General features: G+C 41.4%; 1 protein-coding gene across 1 annotated transcript in view; it reads right to left on the bottom strand.

Annotated features, from left to right (window-relative positions):
• Window positions 1-20128, bottom strand: part of SPON1 (spondin 1) — a 444725-nt gene that overhangs the window by 131722 nt on the left and 292875 nt on the right. Inside the window, exon 6 of the mRNA XM_007955374.2 lies at window positions 14351-14499. Coding sequence (XP_007953565.1) covers window positions 14351-14499 — 149 coding nt within the window. The remainder of the gene's footprint in view (window positions 1-14350; window positions 14500-20128) is intronic.

Raw genomic sequence — 20128 nt, 5'->3', positions numbered from 1 at the left:
CTAAAAATAAATTTAGCTTACTAAATCAATCTTTCTCTTACAATCTCTGGGTTTTGTGACATGTTTGGAAGGAACTTAACACTACATTACAAAAATAATTCTCCCATGTTTTCTTCTAATGCTTTTATATTTTCATTTTTAATATTTAAGTATTTTACATACTCAACAAAACACAACCACTGCCGTGGACTCAGATCTAACTCATAGCGACCCCTCCTTGGGTTTCCCAGGTGGTATCACTACAGAGGTAGATTGCCCAACCTTCCTTCCCAGGAGTGGCTGGTGGGTTTGAACTGCCAGCCTTCTGGTTAGCAGTCAAGTGCCTTAGGCACTATGCCATTTGGAATTTATTTTGGCTTAAGGTTTGAGATCTGGAGAATTTTTTTTCTTCCTACTTGGCTTCTAATTGTGCCATTACCATTTATTAAATAATTCATTTTTTCATACGTTAAAAACTACAAATGAATTTGATCTATTTTTGAACTTTCTATTAGATTCTATGCATGTTCTAGTATCACACAGTTCAACTTACAATAATATGTATTAACTTATAATTAATTAATGTATTATATAATATATAATGGGAGCTCTGGTAGCATAGTGGCTAAGACACTTGCCTGCTAACCAGACGGCTGGCGGTTCAAACCCACCAGCCACTCCTCGGAAGGAAGGTTGGGCAATTCTACTTCCGTAGTGATACTGCCTCGGAAACCCAAGGAGGGGTCGCTATGAGTCGGGTTTGACTCGACGGCACATAACAACAACAACAACATAATATATAATAGTATATATTATATAATTAATATATATAATATACAATAATATATATTACATAATTAATTAATATATAGAATATAATATATATTGTATAATTAATTAATATAATTAATTAATATGTATTAACTTATAATAATATGTATTAATATCTTATTTGGCTAGTATCCACCTCATTATTCTTTTTTCAGACATTTTTTGTCTATTCTTGATTGTTTAGTTTTCCATTGTCATAGAATAAGCCTATATAATTGAAAAATTATTTGATTTTTTTTTAAATTTTTGGACAGGACATTAAATTTACAGATTAAGTTATGGGGTATTAGTCCTTTTGTAATATTCAGTTTCTTATAAAAATTTTGTTTGTTCAACTTACATATCATTCTTTAAAGAAATAAGAGTGTATGTGGTAAAATTCAAACAATACCAAGAGGCAGATGGTGAAATGTAATTGCACTTTCAGTCCTGACCCCCTACTCTGCCAATTCCCAGAAGAGGCACCTGGATCTAGTGTATCTTATAGAGCTATTCTACAAATATACAATGATATCTGTGCATACAGTCACTTGACTCTGTCCCTTCTGCCTTTTTTTCCCAGATGGCAATAAGCTATACACACTGTTCTGCCTTTTCCCACTTAACAACATACATTGGGGAACATTTTGTATCAGAACACACTCAAAACAAAAAAAAAAAGCATGCCATTTTGTCCATTCTGACTCATAGTGACCCTATAGGGCAGAGTGTAACTGCCCCATGGAGTTTCTAAGGCTATAATCTTACAGAAGCAGATTGCTACATCTTTCTTCCACAGAGCAACTGGTGGGTTCGAACTGCTGACATTTTGGTTAGCAGCTGTATCAATACATACAGACTGAACTTATTCCTTTTAATATCTGCATGGTATTTGACTGTATAAATGTAACCAAAACTTTTAGTACATCCCCTATTGATAAAACAATTAGCTCTTTTCCATCTTTTGCTTTTATACCAAACCAAACCAAACACACTGCTGTCGAGTCAGACCCGACTCATAGCGACCCCTCCTTGGGTTTCCAAGGTGGTATCACTACAGAAGTAGATTATAAGCAGTGCTGTAATGAAGATCTTTCCTCACATAACTTTGTGAGAATATTTCTGAAAGATAAATTCTTAACTATGCAAGTACTATGTTGAAGTGTGAAGCAAATGTGTAATTTTGATAGATATTGCCAAATTGTCTTCAAATCTTAAGGCAATTTATTAATTAACCCCTTGTAGTAGTTAAATTTGTATGTCAACTTGGCTGGGCCTAGTTGAGTGGCTGGGCAGCTGGTGGTACTTATTCCCCATGATGAGACTGGCAATCAACTCCATGGTGGGCTCTACCACAAGCCACAAGCAGCTGAGTAGCTGCCTTTGGGATGTGGTTTGCTTCCTGTGTATAAGGAGAAGCCTTGGGGCTAGTCTCTAGCTTATGGCACGGTGGGACCCTGCACATAGCCGTGTCATTGTTCAGCAGCCTGCCATGCTCTGCTGACCTTGGGACTTACAACAGACTTGAATTAATGGCCTGCCGTGTGGTTTGGTTACACCGGGACTGTGCCATTTTATTTGTTGACCTTGGGCTTGTCAGCCTCAGCAGCTAGTAGCTACCTGACTGAAGAGATGCCTCTAGCTTCAGTGGACCAAGAGCAGGAGGCAGAGCTGAAGCCCAAGGTCAAGGGGCTTTCACACAGCCCCTAAAGCCTGGCACTAGCCTGAACTCAGACTTCTAGCCTCTAAACTGTTAAGAGAATAAACTCTTGTTTGTTCAAGCCATCCCATTTGTAGTATGTGCCTGTCAGAGCAGCAACTAGCTAACCAGAACACCTCTACTCCCATTTAAATTTACCTTCTATTTGCAACATTTTGGCTCAGTTACTGTAACAATAGATTTTTTAGTGAGTGAAATGATCTGTAAGTCTTGAGTCAAATTTCCCCACATTTCTCTGGTACACAGATTTTCCAGAAGAGTCCCAGGGGTTGAGGGTGATCTTGCATAAAACTGTGGAAGTTGGGAATTACTGTTAAGAGGTAATTTCTGCACCCTTCCAGCAAAGGCAGCCTGCACCAATTTTATTAAAGAGCAGGCATTGCTGAATCACTCTGTCTGCTTGTCCCAGTGTGATTTGGATTTGTTTGAAGACTTGGCTGAAAGCAAACAAGAGGTTCCATATGACTCCAATCATACCTTTCAAACAATGCTCTATATTCTGTATCAGGTATCTGTGACTGAACATCTTTAACTCCTTTCCTCAGCCCCACCCTTAAAAAAACAAAACGAAAGAAAAAACCCAGTTGCCGTGGAGTCAATTGTGGCTCCCGGTGACTCCAGGCATTTCAGAGCAGACCTGCGCTCCACAGTGTTTTCAGTGACTGTGAACTTTCAGAAGTAGATCACAGACCTTTCTTCTAAAGTGCCTCTGGGAGGATTCAAACCACCAATATTTCAGTTAGTAGCCAAGTGTTTGCACCATCTAGGGACTGCTCAGACCCAACCTTGGAATCAACTTTATTTCTATCAACCACAGTGCTTATATAATACACACTGCATTCATTGTGTGTGTGTGTGTGTGTGTGAGAGAGAGAGAGAGAGAGAGAGAGAGAGAGAAAGCGTGTGCGAGAAAAGGGCAAAGGTAATATGTTTCATGATATTAATGTAAACCAAATAAAATTAGGTACCCAGGGTGTTATTTGCAGCAAGGTGACACATCTTAAATAATATACCCAATCTGACTCTAAGAAGCCTTGAAAAGCACTGTAGACGTTCACTGAATGTTTCTTGAGAAAGCAAAGGGCAAATGATATAACACAATGCTCTGCAAAGTGTATTGCTAAAAATTCTCTCTCGACGTCTCTTCTTTTAGACAGCAAACTCACTTAAAAACCTCCTTCGGACTTTTCTTTCTCTCTTCAATTTCCACTCCAAATGGCAGCTGCTCAAATATATCTCTTCTCACTCCTTAAAACTTTTAACACTGGCTTAGCTTCCTGGTCTTACCTTTTACCTCACTTTTCTCCTTTCCTCGTTTTTATTCTCTTGCACATTATGTGGCATGATTTATCTCTTCTTTCAATTGCAGCCTCATCCAGTAAAACCAAAGTGTATTCTTAGAAGGTGGGGAAAGGAAGGATATAAACCCTTCAAAGTAAGGATTTTTGTCCTAACAATATTAATAATAATTGGCTCAAATGCTAAATAGCGTAGTGGTTAAGACATTTGGCTGCTAACCAAAAGGTCAGTGCTTCAAACCCACCAGCTGCTCCATGGAACAAAGATGAGGTGGTCTGCTTCCGTAAAGATTTACAGCCTTGTGTACCCAATAGGGATCACTAGGAGTCAGAATCAATGCAACGGCAGTGAGTGTGATGTTGAGTTTTCAAATGCTAAGCCAGGCACTGTACATGTATCATTTCATAACTTACACATGCAGCTCATATTATCATTATTGCCTTTTTACATGTGCGTGAGATTAGGTGACTTACTCAAAGGTGAAGACTTAAGGCAGCCACAGAGCCAGAATTCAAGTTTACCTACTTGTCCTGCTCTGTGCCCATTGGTCTTAAGTAACAAGGCAAGACAGCAGGTGGCAAGTACAAATAAATGGTCTTAGTCCTTATCCTCTTTCCAAAACCTCATAGTTACATCCAGTAATGCCCTTGGTCCTACCTCAATTGTTGGACCAATCTCAATTGCTGGACCAATTGGTCTTAAGTAACAAGGCAAGACAGCAGGTGGCAAGTAAAAATAAGTGGTCTTAGTCCTCATCCTCTTTCCAAAACCTCATAGTTACATCTAGTAATGCCCTTGGTCCCACCTCAATTGCTGGACCAATCTCTAGACCCAGCACAGAGGCTTAGCTCTGTATCTTGGGTTTCTCTCCTCTCCTTTGCGCTGAGCCTCTGCTCCCTTTAGTGCGCCTCCCTTCTGTAGGACTGACATTCTGTCCTGAATCCTGGACTGTGGGCTGGGGCTCTAGGACTTGGTCAAATTCTTGCCAGTCTACTGTTGTCCTGAAATACCAATCAACTTATCTTCTATTTTAAATTCTCTTTTTAGTATATACTTCCCTGCCTCTAGCCCCCGTGTGGGATGATAGGCTGGGTGGTTCTTTACATAGGGATAACCACTAATTGGATTAGTGGTAGATATCTGATACATGGGGCATCAATGCATAGGCTGTCCAGTGATTAATATATCTTACCAGTATTTTCAGTAAAAGTCATCAAAACTACTCAGTTGGCTGTGGAAAACCAAGGTGGTAGGTCATATAGCCACCATTTGGGGCCATGTGCAACCTGAGTAAGCAGAGGAAGCAGGTCTATTGAGAAAGGATAAGAGAAGAGATTTACATGGAAGAGCATAGAAAAGACCATGCGTCTCTGAGGTAGAACAATGGAGACATAGTTGTCTTAACCTGATGTTTTCCAGTTCCAACTCTCATGAGATTTTTCTGAATCAATACAAACACGATTCTCAAGAGTCCTACTTCCTCTCAACAATAAAGTTTTCTTTTTTCTTGAGTTTGTTTGATAACAGTCAAAAGATACATCACTAGAAAACCTTCCTTAGGGTTTGGAGCCTACAATGTCCTCATTGTAGCCCCTTGGCTCATGTCCTGTCACATGTGAGAAGGTCTCCCCCTCTTGGCTGCCTCTAGTTCTTGTTTGGGGGTGACCTTGAACCAGCTCCTGTGAGCATTCCAGTTAAGGCCATTCCAAGGAAGGGAAGAGCATGAAAATGGGAGCAGAGCTGGAATGGACATGGAGTTTTGTTGTGGCTCTTTTTTAATTTGAGGGCATAGTTACTGTCCTCCAATTGTTTATGATTACCTTTGGGACAGAGGGCTAGGGTGTATTGGGAGATGAGGCTGTTGAATAGGGGTAGCAGGGGCCGGCAGAGGCAGAGCCTGGAGAATGGCAAATGCAAGTTATGACCTCATCCTCTGGACATTCTCAAGCTGAGGAATGTCATAATGACTGTGAACATTGAGAACCTGAAGCATTAGAAACATTAAATTTTCTAGTTCATGGATAGACTCTTAGGACATATTCCACATGCTACAGATGAGGAACTGGAGACCCAAGAATGAAAATAGAGGAATAACTGGTAACATTTAGTGAGTGCAGGCTCTGCACCAATCACTTTACACATTCCAGCTCACTTAGGCCTCACAATAACTCTATGAGGTTGGCACTATTACCATTCTCATTAAGTAGCCACTCCAAAGTTCCACAGTAAGGAAGTGGTGGAGCCAGGATTTGAACTCAGGAAGTATTTATTCAGAGTTAATGCTTTTAGCCATTATATCAGACTACTTCTCAAAAGTACTGAAGACCACTGGAGCTGTGTTATTACAAATAAAAAGTTAGGAGAGAGAGAACACATACCTGTGATTTTGTTAATTGGATAATGCAGTGTGCTGTGATTCATGGAAAACATCTGAAATCAGGCAATGGTTTTAATCAAAGGAAAGTGATTAAAAGTTTAGAAAATTAAAAAATCAGAAAAACAAAACTTTAGCAGACATATGTCATCTCCAATGATTTAAAGGAGACGAGAAAAGAAAATTCTCAAACCCTTCATCCAGTTCCCAGAACCTTATGGACTGTTTCAACTTTAAAGAAAAAGAACACCTGCTTGTTATTGATTCTTGAACCACAGGTGGTGCAGTTAACCTGCTGGTTGGTTTAAGTAGTCTGCTAAAGCAAGGCTTCTTGAAAGAAGAAATGGTTGATGCCTATATTGTTGTTGTTATGTGCCCTCCAGTCAAACCTGACTCATAGCGACCCCTCCTGGGTTTCTGAGGCAGTATCACTATGGAAGTAGATTGTCCCATCTTCCTTCTGAGGAATGGCTGGTGGGTTTGAATCGCCAGCTTTCTGGTTAACAGTCAAGTGCCTTAGGCACTATGCTACCAGAGCTCCTGATGCCTGTATTAGGGCCCACTCTTATGTGGTCTGAAAGGCTGTGCTCAGCTAAGGCCTGGTGATCTACTTCTATGACATCACAGCCACTGCATCGCTATGGAGTACAGTTGTGCTCTGATACACATGGTCATCATGAGTCAGAATTGATTCAATGGCAATTTTTTTCTCTACATGGACAGGGAAGTCTTGAATCTAGATAAATATAAAAGGCAGAGTGGTTTTTCTAGTGCCTGTTTCATGATTAGGGTAGCCTTCCAAAATTCATAGTTTTATGTAAGAGACATTCATGGGTCTCATTGATTGAACAGATATTTATTGAGTATCCTATTATGTGTGAGACACTAATAAGTGTGGGAAATACTCTGGTGAACATCTAGAAACATGGAAGACTAAACTGATGCAAAAGGTTTTTCTTTCAAGAAGGAAATGCTGAACAATAACTACATAATACACACATACACAAATATATATATATATACACATATATACACACATATATAGCTGAGTTTAGAAAAACTCTCCAAGTCTCAGAAATGGGGTGAAAACTCTAACCCAGAATAGTAAACAGAAGCTGGCACATGGTGACCAGTTGGGGCCCTGGATTGGGATATGGGCTCCAGGAGCTGGAGGCAGGCCTTTTAAGGCCCACGCAAGGAGATGAGGGGAGGTCTTGAGCTAGTGTGAAGTGAGATGTGGGAAGACAACCCTTGCAAACAGTTGAGTGGTTTGAATGGCTGCCCTGTTTATGGACAGAAGAGAAAAAAAACCTTATACCAATCACCTCAGGAATGTGTCCAGGACACTTGCCATCCTTTTGCACCCTGAGTGAAAAGAAATAGAACGCCCCAGCCTTTCCCAGGTGTAAGTGTAGAGTCCATATTTATACTAGCTGCACAAGGCAGAGCCCCAAGCTGAAAAATTACATCAAAACTTGGGTGTGATCAGGAGAAGGAAATACAAAATCATTCTGAGGAGGCACTACAAGTTGAGCACACTAAACTCCTACAGGAAAGAGAAAAAGTGCTAAAGTTGAACAAATAATCTAAAACCAAGGGATGGAACTAGAGATGGGGAGAGAGAGCAAGTTCAAGTAAAAGGAAAATGAGACCCAAAGACCCTGAGATAATAGAATAATCTGAGAGAGACAATTAGACATGTTTAAAATTATTGAATGGGCAAAAGTAACCACAATGAAGGAATTAGATAGTATGGAAAGCAGCAGAGGTGAGTGTGGAATGGAGAAACAGCACAGGTGTCTACTTGAAGGGGCTCATTGTCTAGTTGGGACACAGCTAAGGACACAAGCAGTGAAAATTCAGGCAAAGAGAAGGACAGCAGAGGGAGCTCCGGAAGCCCAGAGAAGGGGCTCCAGACTTGGTCTTCCCAGAGGAGTTGACGTTTCAACTAAGCTGTGAATTAATTACATGCTCAGTTATTAGCTGAAAGGAGGAGGAGAAAAAGGTCTTCTGACCAATGGGAACAGCAGTTGTTAAAGTCTGGGATGATTCAGAGAATGGAACATTCAAGACTGCCAAAGTCCTATGTGGGTCTGCACTTTTCCATGGCTCAGGCAGAGCTCTCCTAAAGTAACCACACCTACACTATATGGCGATAGTTATTTTCCACCCAGTCTGTGAATTTCTTCAGAGTAGGGGTAAAATAAAGGAGCCCCAGGGATGCAGTGGTTAAATGCTCAGCCACTAACCAAAAAGTCAGCAGTTCAAACCCCTTTTCTCAGCCCTATAGGATCTCTATGGATAGAAATTGACTCAAGAGCAAAGAGTTTTTGGGACTGAAGTGGTCCTTCATTCAAGAACTTCTTAGTCTCATTTTGTGCCATACTCCCCCTCATTCACTCTCCTCTTGCCTCATCAATCTACTCTTGATTTTTCAAGCCCAATAAACTCGTTTCTGCTTCTGAGCCTTTTCATATGTTGTTGTAGAACAGTCTTTCACTCATACTTTTCTTTTGGGTCTCAGCTTAAGAGTTTCTTCCCAAGAAGGCCTTCCCTGACCACCTTATCTAAAATAGGACCCTTACTACCATTTACAATTATTATTATTATTTTAAACTTGTTTCCTTTGTCTCCCACATTAGAATGTAGGAACTAGAAGGAGCTCCATGAAGACTGGAAATTATCTTGATTACCAATACATACAGTATCTCCAACACATTTAGTAGGTGCTCAGTAAAGCTATCAAATCAATAAATTAGTGAGGAAGAGACATCAAACAAGTACTCAGGATAGAGTGTGATGAATAATGATAAAGGAGTTACACGGTACTGTGGGGGCATCTGGCACAATGACCAATTCAGAACAGAATCAGGAGAGGCCTCCAGGAAGGACTGATGGATGAATAAGAACTCACCCATTAGAGGGGTGCTAGAAGATGTTCTTGCCTGAGAAAAGACCCAGATACAAGAGGGGCATAGCTCATCAGGGAAAATGAGTTTCTGCATGGACAAAGGTAAGAGCTGCAGCAAGAAATAAAATCCAAGAGGTAAGACAGGGCCAGATCACGGAGGGCTTTTCAAACCATGATGAGCTTGGACTATCCTCTAGAATCAATGAGGAGCCATTATACATTTTAATTGAGGGAGTGGCAAGATCAATTGTGTTTTATAAGGGGAATAATAAAATCAAGGAGGCACACACCCATTAGAACAATCAACCATACACACGAGATCAAAAGGGCAGTATGTGCCCACACAGGAAGGAAGTAGGAAGAGCGCTGTTACATTTTGGGGATTGCAATCAATGTCATGAAACAAAATGTGTAGGAATTGTTGAATGGAAAACCAAGTTGCTTTGTAAATTTTTACCCAAATCACAATAAAAAATAAAGAAATAAAATAAAAATTGGAAGGGGGGGAAAAAAAAAGAAGGCCCTGCTGCAGCATAGATGACAAAAGAGGACTGGAGAGGCAGGAGATCGGGGGCTTCTCCAGCAACTTAAAAGTGGTTAATGCGCCAAGCTGATGACTGACAAGTTGGAGGTTTGAGTCCACACAGAGACATCTCAAAAGAAAAACCTAACAATCTACTTCCAAAACTATTCAGGCATTGAAACCCCTATGGAGCACAGTTCTCCTCCGAGGCATGTGGGGTCACCATGAATCGGAATTGACTTGATGACAACTGGATTTTTTAGATGGAGTGGGGGCAATGAAGATGGAGTGAACTGAGTGACTGTAACAGGGGAGAAGCTAGGTGAGTGGAGGAAGACTCAAGGATGACACCCAGGTTTCTAGCACGAGTAACTGGGAGAATGGGTTCATCATCTTCGGCCCAGCATCTAGCAGAGAACCAGATCTAGTACACACACCATAGATGTATGCTGGCTGAAGTAGAAATGGTCTAAGTGGGATGCAGAGTTTCCATAACAATGACTATTCGTCAGCTCACTTTGGGTTCCTAGGTCTAGCTACAATTGCACTCTACCATTCCCTACTGCCTCCACCTGCCTTGGTTTACTCATTTGTGACCTGCCAGGCCAAGTTCTCATTCCCAGGCCCCTTTGGTCACCAGGAAGAATTTGCCTCAGTCCCCCTGCTAAGGAGCGTACACTGTGTCCCTCCCCCACTCTCTCCAGACACCAGTGTCACGATTGCCAATAACACTGTTGTAACATTTCATTAATTTTCCTGGTGTTTTACAGTTATTGTCACATTAAAATTTATACTCAACAGTATTATTACAATTTTCCACTACTAATGGAATTATTATTTTTGTTCATTTGTGTTTGAAAGCCATTAGCATAAAATTTACCTCCAATAATATCCTCTGTGATTTTTAATGCCCTTGAAACTCGCAGTGAATGATAAGTCTATAATAAGAGAACGCTGGTAAGCATATAAACGTCTTCTTTTGGGGGGGGAAGGGCTTTTTGTTTTCATCATGGTTTGAGTCAGGTTCTTTGATAGAATGATTGGTAGGATATAAGGTAGTAAAAGCAAAGAACACGGTGTTAGTTTGTAGATGTGTTCAAACAAGATTGGTTATTCAGAGTACAATTTTATATTCTAAGTGGATTCTTTTCTTGCTCCTTTTTATGTCATTTCTTACCTGACTTTCAGAAAAAAAAAAAATATATAATGAATTGTGTACTTGAAGGGCAAGCTAAAAATTGTCTGGAAGTAAATGGATCTGAAATCACTGTATTCTATTGACTTTCCAAGAAGCTGGGGGGTTTGAAGCATGGTTGTCAGGGTACTGAAAAGAGGCCTTATTCCAGAGGCTCGATGCAGAAGCTAGTCAGCAGCATTGGATACCCAATGAGCAAGGTAAGCATGGCCTTACTTGTGCTTACTTATGAATCTGTAGTGAACAATTTCACTTTTTTTTTTTTTAACCACATCTGCTTCTAGATTCTGCTTCTAGATATGTCTGGCACTTGTCCCTCTCACAAGCCCACAGTATCTTCCTACAGAATCAACGTCTTTACAATCCCTAACAGGGATAGGATACTTAGCAAGCAAGGTAAGTACAAGTAAGCCCTGCTTATAGGGTTATCTGCCCTTGCTAGAAGAGAAGGTTCCCTGTAGGGCAGCTGTGTGGGGCAAAGAAGATGTACAGGTAAGGCTGGCTTTAAGGGTCTGTGACTTGGACAGTGCTTGAAGGGCTCCAGGCTTGATTTGATGTTGCTGTCATTGTCTTGAAATTCTTAATACATTTTGATTTTCATTTTTCACTGGGCCCTGCAAATTAGGTCTCTGGTCCTGAGTAAAGAGGACAGACAGGCATGTGTTCAAGTCTTGCATCTAGTATTCTCTAGTGATTGGCTATGCCTCAGTTTCCTTGTCTATAAAATGAGGGTAATGTCTTCCTTTTGGCTAGATGTGAGGACATCCAGTGGTCCTGAAAGGCAGTGATAGACACTGAGACTTGCTCAAGGGGATTCTTAATTTCCACATGCAGTGCCCAGAATGAAACTTATTTTTATGACTTTGTGTCAGGAAGCCTGGCCAGCTGAGATAGACTGGCCTTGCTGTGCGGTACAGAAGCTAATTCCAGGAACCCACCAAGAAGGAATGTTTTCCTAAGATGGATATTGCTTAAATTGGGGGTTCTCATATATCAGTTGTCAACATTTTTACTGCTATGACACATGACAGACGATGTTCACTAGCATATGGTACCATGGCTTCTCATAAATCCCTGTGTGCTTCCTTTTTCTCCAGAAATCTCTCAAGAAGCCAACACAATGAGGCTTGTATTATTATCAAGATACCCCTGACCTTCTTTGTAGACTAGTATTTTAACCATGATTTGTAACAAATTATTTTCCACACACCACACAGCAGATCTTGACAAGCCAATGTGTTCCAATTCCACATCTGAGAACCAGTGAAGTGGATCACAAACAAGGGTCCCCGACATGACCCGCCAGGCAGCATAGAACCAGCATGGAGAACTCCATGATTTAAAAAATTAGTATGGCTGAGCCAAAGCCTGAATAAGTGATGTCAATTACTAGGCATGGCCGCCCAGAAAGAGAGAAACACAAAGTAGTGAGATGGGACAAGGTTTTGATGAATAACATGTGATCTTGGAACATCTGGTCAAAACTTTTTTTTTTTTTTTTTGCAAGAAAGGAGAAAAGACTTTAAATCAAATTAATAAGAAACACAAGCTAATTCCTAGGCATTTTAGACTCTGGTCCAACAAGATTCTTCCAAGGATTACAGTAGGAGTCAGGGTGACCTTTACTGGATTCAACTTGGGGTTTGTGGCCAGTTTGGAATCCAGCTGGTAGATTTCAAGGGGAAGCACGGGGCTTCAGCTGTGCTCACCCTCCTGTGCATGGTCTGAGCATGAGCACACTGAGCTGTGGGGGCAGGTTCAGGCCTCTCGTCCAGGGCCCAGGCCCTGGGAGACCTGAGGCCCACTGCATCCACTCAGGAGACATGGAGCCAGAGCACAAGGAGGGCAGCAGCTGCTCAGAGCCCTGTGTTGTGAAATGACCACATCACAAGCAGGGTTGTCTCTGTCCTTATTTCCTTCTGAGCTCTTGGTTGGCAGTGAGACCTGGTTGCCCACTTAGCTCTCTCAGGCTGGGTAGTAACAGTTAAATGGGACCCATCTCTCCATAGTGCAGTATGTTAAGGGCCACCAGAAACCCAAGGCTTTTCCAAGATCCTCTCATCGGCCACTTTCTCGTGTTGACTGAATCAGGCTTTTGATGAAGGGTGATGGCATTGGAAGTTGAACAAATTGAGAAGCATTATAGGCTGTTTCGCCCTTATCTGTCAGTGATATGAGTGGAGGCCTAGATAATGATACAGCTGCTGTGCCCACATGAGATAGTACATAAAATGTACTTCAGTCTATGATGATTATAACTAATGACTGACTAATGAACCAAAGTCCTCAAGACATAGTTGCAAAAATCATGTGCTGGTGCATAAATATTTATTTTCAAAGATGGCAATTTTTTTTTTTTTAATTTATTGTGCTTTAGGTGCAAGTTTACAGAGCAGAGTTTGTTTTACATTCAACATTATGTGTACATTTAGTTTCACTCCCCATTTACCATCCCCAACCCTAACCCAGTCTCCTCCCCACCCTGCCTAGTAACCTCATCCCCCGCCCCCGTCCCACCCCACTCCACCCCTACCCCTCATAGTTATGTACTCCTGTGTGTCCTGCATTTCCTCTGTGAGAATGTTGCCCCTCTGGTGCCCCGTGGTCAATTGCTCCAAGGTATGCATCTCTATAGAGTATGTGGGCTCATCACCCTGGGTTGAGTGGTCTGCATGTACATCTTGCTTACTATTGGGCTGAGAGCCAGCTCCTGGGAGTGAGTTTTATTCCAGGCACAGAATGCATCCCAGGGCCATAGTATTGGGGGTCTCATCCGACTCCATCCGACCAGCAATTCTGGTCATTATTGAGTTTCTGGATTTTGTTCCATGTTTTTCCTCCCACTCTATCCAGGATCTCCAATTTGATCCTTTCCTGAGTGGTTGGCATTGGTAGCCAGGCACCATCCAGTTCTTCTGGTCTCGAGGGCCATCATGTCCTAGGGCTGATTGCTTCCAAATGCCTTTGGGCTTTTTTTTTTTTTTTTTGCACTCTTTCTCACTTCCAACAATGGGAGACTATTAGCTGCATCTTAGATGGCCACTTGAAAGCTTTTAATACCCCAGTCGCTACTCACCAATGTAGCATGAGGAACAAGACTTTTACGTATTTTGTTGTGCCAGTTGAGTCTTAGTGTCCCCTAGTACTATGGTCCTGAGTCAGTAGATCCATTGGATCAGAGATGGCATTTTTGGCTTACATAGCTTGAACATCAGTCCCCAACCCTTTACCCAAGTAAGAAAATTATAATTCACCGCATTGGCTCTCAGGAGACCAGAGACACGATATCCAACAATGCAGGCATAGTAGCAGCATAAGCAGAAGAAAACATAAATGCATTCAGGGAAAATCTGAGACAGGATGAACATCTGTGCCTCTGTACTTGACATAAATTCCCCAAACTCAGCAAACAGATTTAACATCCTATGGTAATAGCTGCCCAGCACATGATACTGCAAATTTCAAGCTCCTGGGAAAGAAATCTAAGGAAGGCTTTCACTCCATTTCTGTTTATTGATCATTCTGTGCTATTTTCTTACCTGTTGTCGAATTTCTTCCTCCATTTTCACTGGTGAGCCCAATTCTGCAACTTGCTTGACACCTTCACTTGCATATCCTCCATACTCCCACAGCACATAATTCTTGGAGTGGGATCCGCCAATGATCGCAGACCAGTGATTGGCCCGACCTGGGAAAGCCAACCAGGATGCAGTTAACATTGTCACTGTGGCTGAAACATGAGTCTCTTAAATGATGAGGAGAAGATGTAATTGTATAACAAAATGACCAGCACTGACTAACCACATACTCTGTGTTTGGCCCTGTGCTATTCAGTCCTCAATAGGCACAGTCCCTGTTCTCAAGAGGCAATAAGCAAGTAAGTGTTGGGAATGTGCAGATGGGACAATAGCAGATGCAAGAACAGGACACAGAGTGGCTCAGAGACATCTGTCTGGGAGGGTATCAGAGAAGGAGGCAGCTCAGAGAATTATCAAGGCTGATCAGATTTGTAGGGCAGGAGAAGGAGGAAAGGCTATTTCTAGCAGACTCAGAAACATTAAATCACACTGTGTGTTTGGGGATCCATAAGTAATTCAGCATTGCTGTGTCACACACTGTCAAGGGTAGAGGTAGAGAATGGTGCTGGGGAGGTAAGAAGGAGCCTGGTCATGGATTGCTTTGTTTTAAGTGCTTTGAGAGTTTCGATGTCATTTGAAAGGGTCTGGGAACCACTGAAGGGTTCTGGATAGGAGGAAGACATGATTGCATTTGAATTTTAGATAAATCACCCAGATGGCAGTGTGAAAGAGTGCAATAGAGGGAAAGAATTAGAGTGGAAACCTGGGAAGACAAACAAGGAACAGAAGGGAAAGGGAATAAGTGGATAAGAGCCTTAAGTAATTCTTGAGAATAAAATAAGCCTTGTTGTCTTCAGATGACTTTATGTACCTTCCAGGATCAGAGGCAGGTAAGTTAGCTACATTTAAATGATGGAATAGGCAATTTGGATACATGGAAATGACCAGTCCACAGTGGTTTAGTGACAATCACACAGGATGGTGACTGTAGTGGTATGTAGAAGGGGATTAATGCATAGCACAAAAGCAAGAAGAGAACAGAATAAGATTGGGGCAGGACCAAGAAACTAGTAATGGGGAAAACGGGTTCAGACCCAGGTCTGTCTGAGTCCAAAGCACACAGTCTCTTCACTTCATCCCACTGGGAGATCAGAGACCTGAGGAGACATTAGAGGACAATGAAATAAGATGAAAAAGAAGGTCAGGACCATCTTGTGGGGGCTGCTTAGAGCTCATCCTTGGAAAAGGGCATTGGAAAAGGAGGAACAAGATGAAATCGCTGTCTGGGAAGAATAGCATAACCATTGTTAAAACAAATACTGAGCATTTACTATGTGCTAGGCAAGGAACTTGACATACGTTATCTCATTAAACACTCAAAAAAGAAAAATCTTTTTATATACATAATATCATGGGTTGTATTTATCATATGAGAAAATTTAGAGAGGGTGTGTGAGTTCAAGCAAGATCACAGAAACAAATGAGCGAAGAAGCTGGGATTCAAACTTGAGTCTGTCTGGCACTAGAGCCCACCTGTTTTCCAACATACTGTACCATATTTCTTGCGGGACATGCTCAGTGGTGGGAAGGGAGAGGATCTAAGGGTGAGGAGATAGAAGGCTCTTCAGCATTCTTTGCATGAGTTGTGTAGGGTCTAATGTAGGGCATTGCCCAAGGAAATGGGAACAGTGGATTAGAGGTATTAGCCAATAAGAGGGAAGATTGCACACTTCCTGGGAGGCAATTTGATGAAATACTTAAAACTTGGGCTTTTGGATTCAGAGCAATATGTATTCTAACCACAATACTGTAACTTTCTAGCTTGAACAAATTAGTTTATCACTCTTAACCTCAGTTTCTTCATCTGTGGGGTGGAGATATTGATGTGACCAGCCACGTACTCTTGTTCCAAGCCTGAAGTCCATGAAGTAATGAATAGTTTCTCCATATTAAAATGGGATCTATAAATATTATCTAGTTGAATTAAATATAAATAGGAGTAGAGGTAGGGCAAATTCAGACAAGTTTATGGAAGATATGAGGACCAAAGGGAATCTGACTGTATGATTGGGAGGCAGTATGACTTAGAACTGGTGGGCAGAGATGATAGAGATATCAGGTGCAAGGACTTGAATCTGAAAACATGGCAAGGAATCCTGTACATGTAACTCAGTGATCTGAGGCCTGCAGAGGAGATAGCTAAGCAGACCTCAGTTAGCTGGGACACAGAGAAGTTTACCCCTCGGCCCACCATTCTCCTGGAAATAGGGTAAGAGAGAGGAAAATAGAAGCCTCAGGAGACCTGAGATAAAGGGCCCAGGTTAGCTCTTATAGCTTTCTCAAAGGAGTACTTGGGGAACTACCTCTGGGGTCCTTGATGAAACACTGGGGCTTCAGCCTTAGGAAGCAGAGGTAAAGAAGTGAAAACTTTTGCCAATCCCTTCAGTTCTTAGCTCTTTGGCTTAGCATGCCTCTCATTGGTCCCAGCAGTGTCCAAGGGGCCTACATATATCTAGGTCTAGATGTTTATTCTCAATAGCTTGGATGAGGCTTAGATAGGACAGGAACTGATGGAAAGCTGGGGGGAAGAAAATTATTAGACATTTTGAGTTTGAGATGACAGGTCAACTTCATTCACTAGTCTAAAAAGCCACTCCAGAGAGATCCTGAATGTGTGTTCCATAACCTCCTTTCTGATACCTTTTCTGTTGTAAGAACTGGTGCTAACTTACCAGTGTTCACAATGATGCCTGGAAGGGCAGTACTGATTAAAAAGAACCATGGCTGGCATTTTGTCTGGTGTTGGAGGAGACATGCTACATTATAGATGGATTCCCTCATGTGTTCTGCCCATGACAGGTATTCAGTGACAGACCATATGTCCCAGCCTTTTTGGCCAGTGGCTGCATTCCCTTGCCAATCTCAGTCCCACAGAAAACCAAGCATTTATATCCTTGACATTCATTCACAGCATTTCACTGGAGAATGTCCTACAACCTGTCATCCAACCGCAGCCTCACCTATAATCTTTCAGCCCTGTTTGGGGCCGTTTGGCTTGGAACAACAGTAGGTGACTGGTCATATCAATATCCCCACCTCACAGATGAAGAATTTGTTCTTGGAATTTGCTATTGTAGCTACAACCAAGTTCTTCCAATTTCAAAGTCCCAGCCTCCCCTTTTCCTTTGATCTCTCAGTAGATGACCTTACCACTAAAGTCTTCTGAACAGACCAAGGTCAACCCATCTACAGACTCATCCATGTACCATGTGACCTGTGACTAACAGAAAAATGTTATGGACTTGCCAGTCCATTCACAAGAGTTGTCTTGGATCATACTTTCCTCTAGCTCTGTTATTCTCACTCTAGGATCAGTTTCAGAAGTTTCCTGGTTTCTGATGTTTTGGATTTGGCTACAGAACTTGACTCCTCTGGATTTGCCCCTGGGTGCTGCCCAGGACACAGCTTGCAGTTGCCTCTGGCTATTCCTGCTCTTCGTTGCTTCAGAACTCACTATGACCAAGTTGTTCAAAGTTTTCAGGATCTCATCTCATTGTGGCCTCCTGGCAAAAACTCTGCATAGGGACATCTCTCAATTTTGGCAGAAATTCCTCAACTTTCTATTTTTCTGCCTTTCTCACTCAGCTAGCCTTTTTTCCTTAAGGTCTCAAGAGAAATGTCTTTGCCCACTCCAGGGAAGCCCCTTGCACTTAGGTAAGTGACTCCATTCTCTTCCATTTCTTCTGAGGCCTCCCATAATAATATTCTATTCTATTGCCTTAATTTATTCAGTGAACTTTTACTAGGTGTTACTAAGTGCTAGACAAAGGCTAGGCAAACTACAGCTCCCACCTTTTTTTATTAAATCCAATAAAATTATGTATTTTATATATTATTTATATATTGTGTATGACTGCTTTTATACTGCAATGGTAAAGTTGAGTAGTTACAACAGAGACCATCTGGCTTGCAAACCCTAACATTTACTATCTGCCCATTTATCGAAAAAAAAATTGCCCAAACTTGTACTAGGCTATAGAGACTTAGAGATGAATCAGACTTAGTCCTTGTCATTGAGATTTTCAGTCTGGAGGGTGGGGTGCAGGGCATGGAGGACAGGCAATTACAATAAGGTGCACGTAATACAATTTTGGAAAGACAAACACGGAGTGATAACCACACAAGCACACACAGAGGGTACACATAACTCAGGCTGTATCATAGAAGGTTTCTGGAAGAAGATGGCAGATGAGCTAATTTTTGAAGGATAAGTAGGAGTTAGTAAGACAGAAAGAAGATTAAGAGGACTTGCAGAAGAAACTGTATGTGCAAAATCACAGGCATATGAAAAAGCTTGAGGCATACAGAAAACCACAAGTAGGTCAATGCAGTGTGTGTGTGTGTCCTATGCATGTGTGTGTGTGTGTGCATGTGTGTATGTGTTTATAAGGAAAGGATGATCAGAGACGAGACCGATCAACTAGGTTAATCATGTAGGAATGTAAATGTCTTACTTGGCAGTTTTTATTTTTTTCTTGAAGGCAATATGAAGTAGAGACAAAAAATAAGATATTTCTGTCTACAGACAACTACAAAATTACATATCCTCGCACAACTTCTGCTTCTGGCTGTGATGGAGCAAACGGCACTGGACTAACTCTTTAGCCATACCCAACTATAAAACTGGGCAAAATATATACAGCATACGGTTTCAGATGTTGGAAACCAGACAGCAAAGAACGATGATCCCTGAGATAAAAGAAACACAAGAGGTGGGCTCCATGTTTTCTCTCCTTTTCTGCCTGGGATTCTTTATCATTTGTGGTGCAAGAAGGAAGGGCACAAGCAGTCTGGCTGATAAGGATGCAGAAATAGGAATTCTGTGCTGTGAGGTGGATGGGATTTACTGGTAAGAGTATCAGAGAGGAGGGAATTGCACAGAGAGGAACTTCACAGATATGTTTAGAGGTCCCATTAAGCCTTTGACCAAACACTAAGCAGCATACATGCAGGGAATGAATCCACAAAGTGTGTCAGAGAATAGCTAATGGGAAGCTATGAGCTGAAGGGAGATTCCAAAGGTCATGCCAAGCTAAACATGTAGAAGTTCCAACCATGCAGATTAGAGAAACCTTGCTGATCATTCTGGGCATTCAACTGAGACTCTAGAAAGGCCACAACATAGGAGCAAAACTACTTTAGCCTTGAGTAAGGACTGCTCTAGACTCACTCTAACAAAGCTTCAGAAGCAAGCCTTGAAAGGGAATCAAGGACATCCAAGTAAATTAATCACCTATCAGGTCGAAACTCTATACTCTCTAAAGGAAGAAAACAAACCCAGACAATCAATGATATAATATTACAATGTCTATCATACAATAAAAAAATTACTAAACATGTGTAGAAGCAAGAAAATGCTGCCCAAAGTCATGAAAAAGTCCGTAGAAATAGCTCCTGAGATACTAGGATTAGCACACAAGGACTTTAAAACAGCTTTATAAATATGTACAAGGATATAAAGGAAAATATGAACATAATGAGTGAACAAATGGGAGAAATCTCAGCAGAGAAATAGAAACTATTTTTTTCAGAAAAAAAAAGCAAGCAATAAACAAATAGAAATACTAAAACTGAAAAACAAATATTTGTATTAGGACATGGCAAAGGAAAATATTAGTAAACTGAAAAATAGGACAAGAGAGACAATTCAGAGAGGGAAAAAGATTGAAGAAAATCAAC

This window comes from Orycteropus afer, unplaced genomic scaffold (genome assembly GCF_000298275.1).
Source record: "Orycteropus afer afer isolate SDZICR_OR568_19922 unplaced genomic scaffold, OryAfe1.0 scaffold00014, whole genome shotgun sequence".
In the NCBI taxonomy this organism is placed as follows: domain Eukaryota; kingdom Metazoa; phylum Chordata; class Mammalia; order Tubulidentata; family Orycteropodidae; genus Orycteropus; species Orycteropus afer.
Note: the sequence above shows the minus strand (reverse complement) of the source record. Positions and strands in the feature narration are given on the sequence as shown.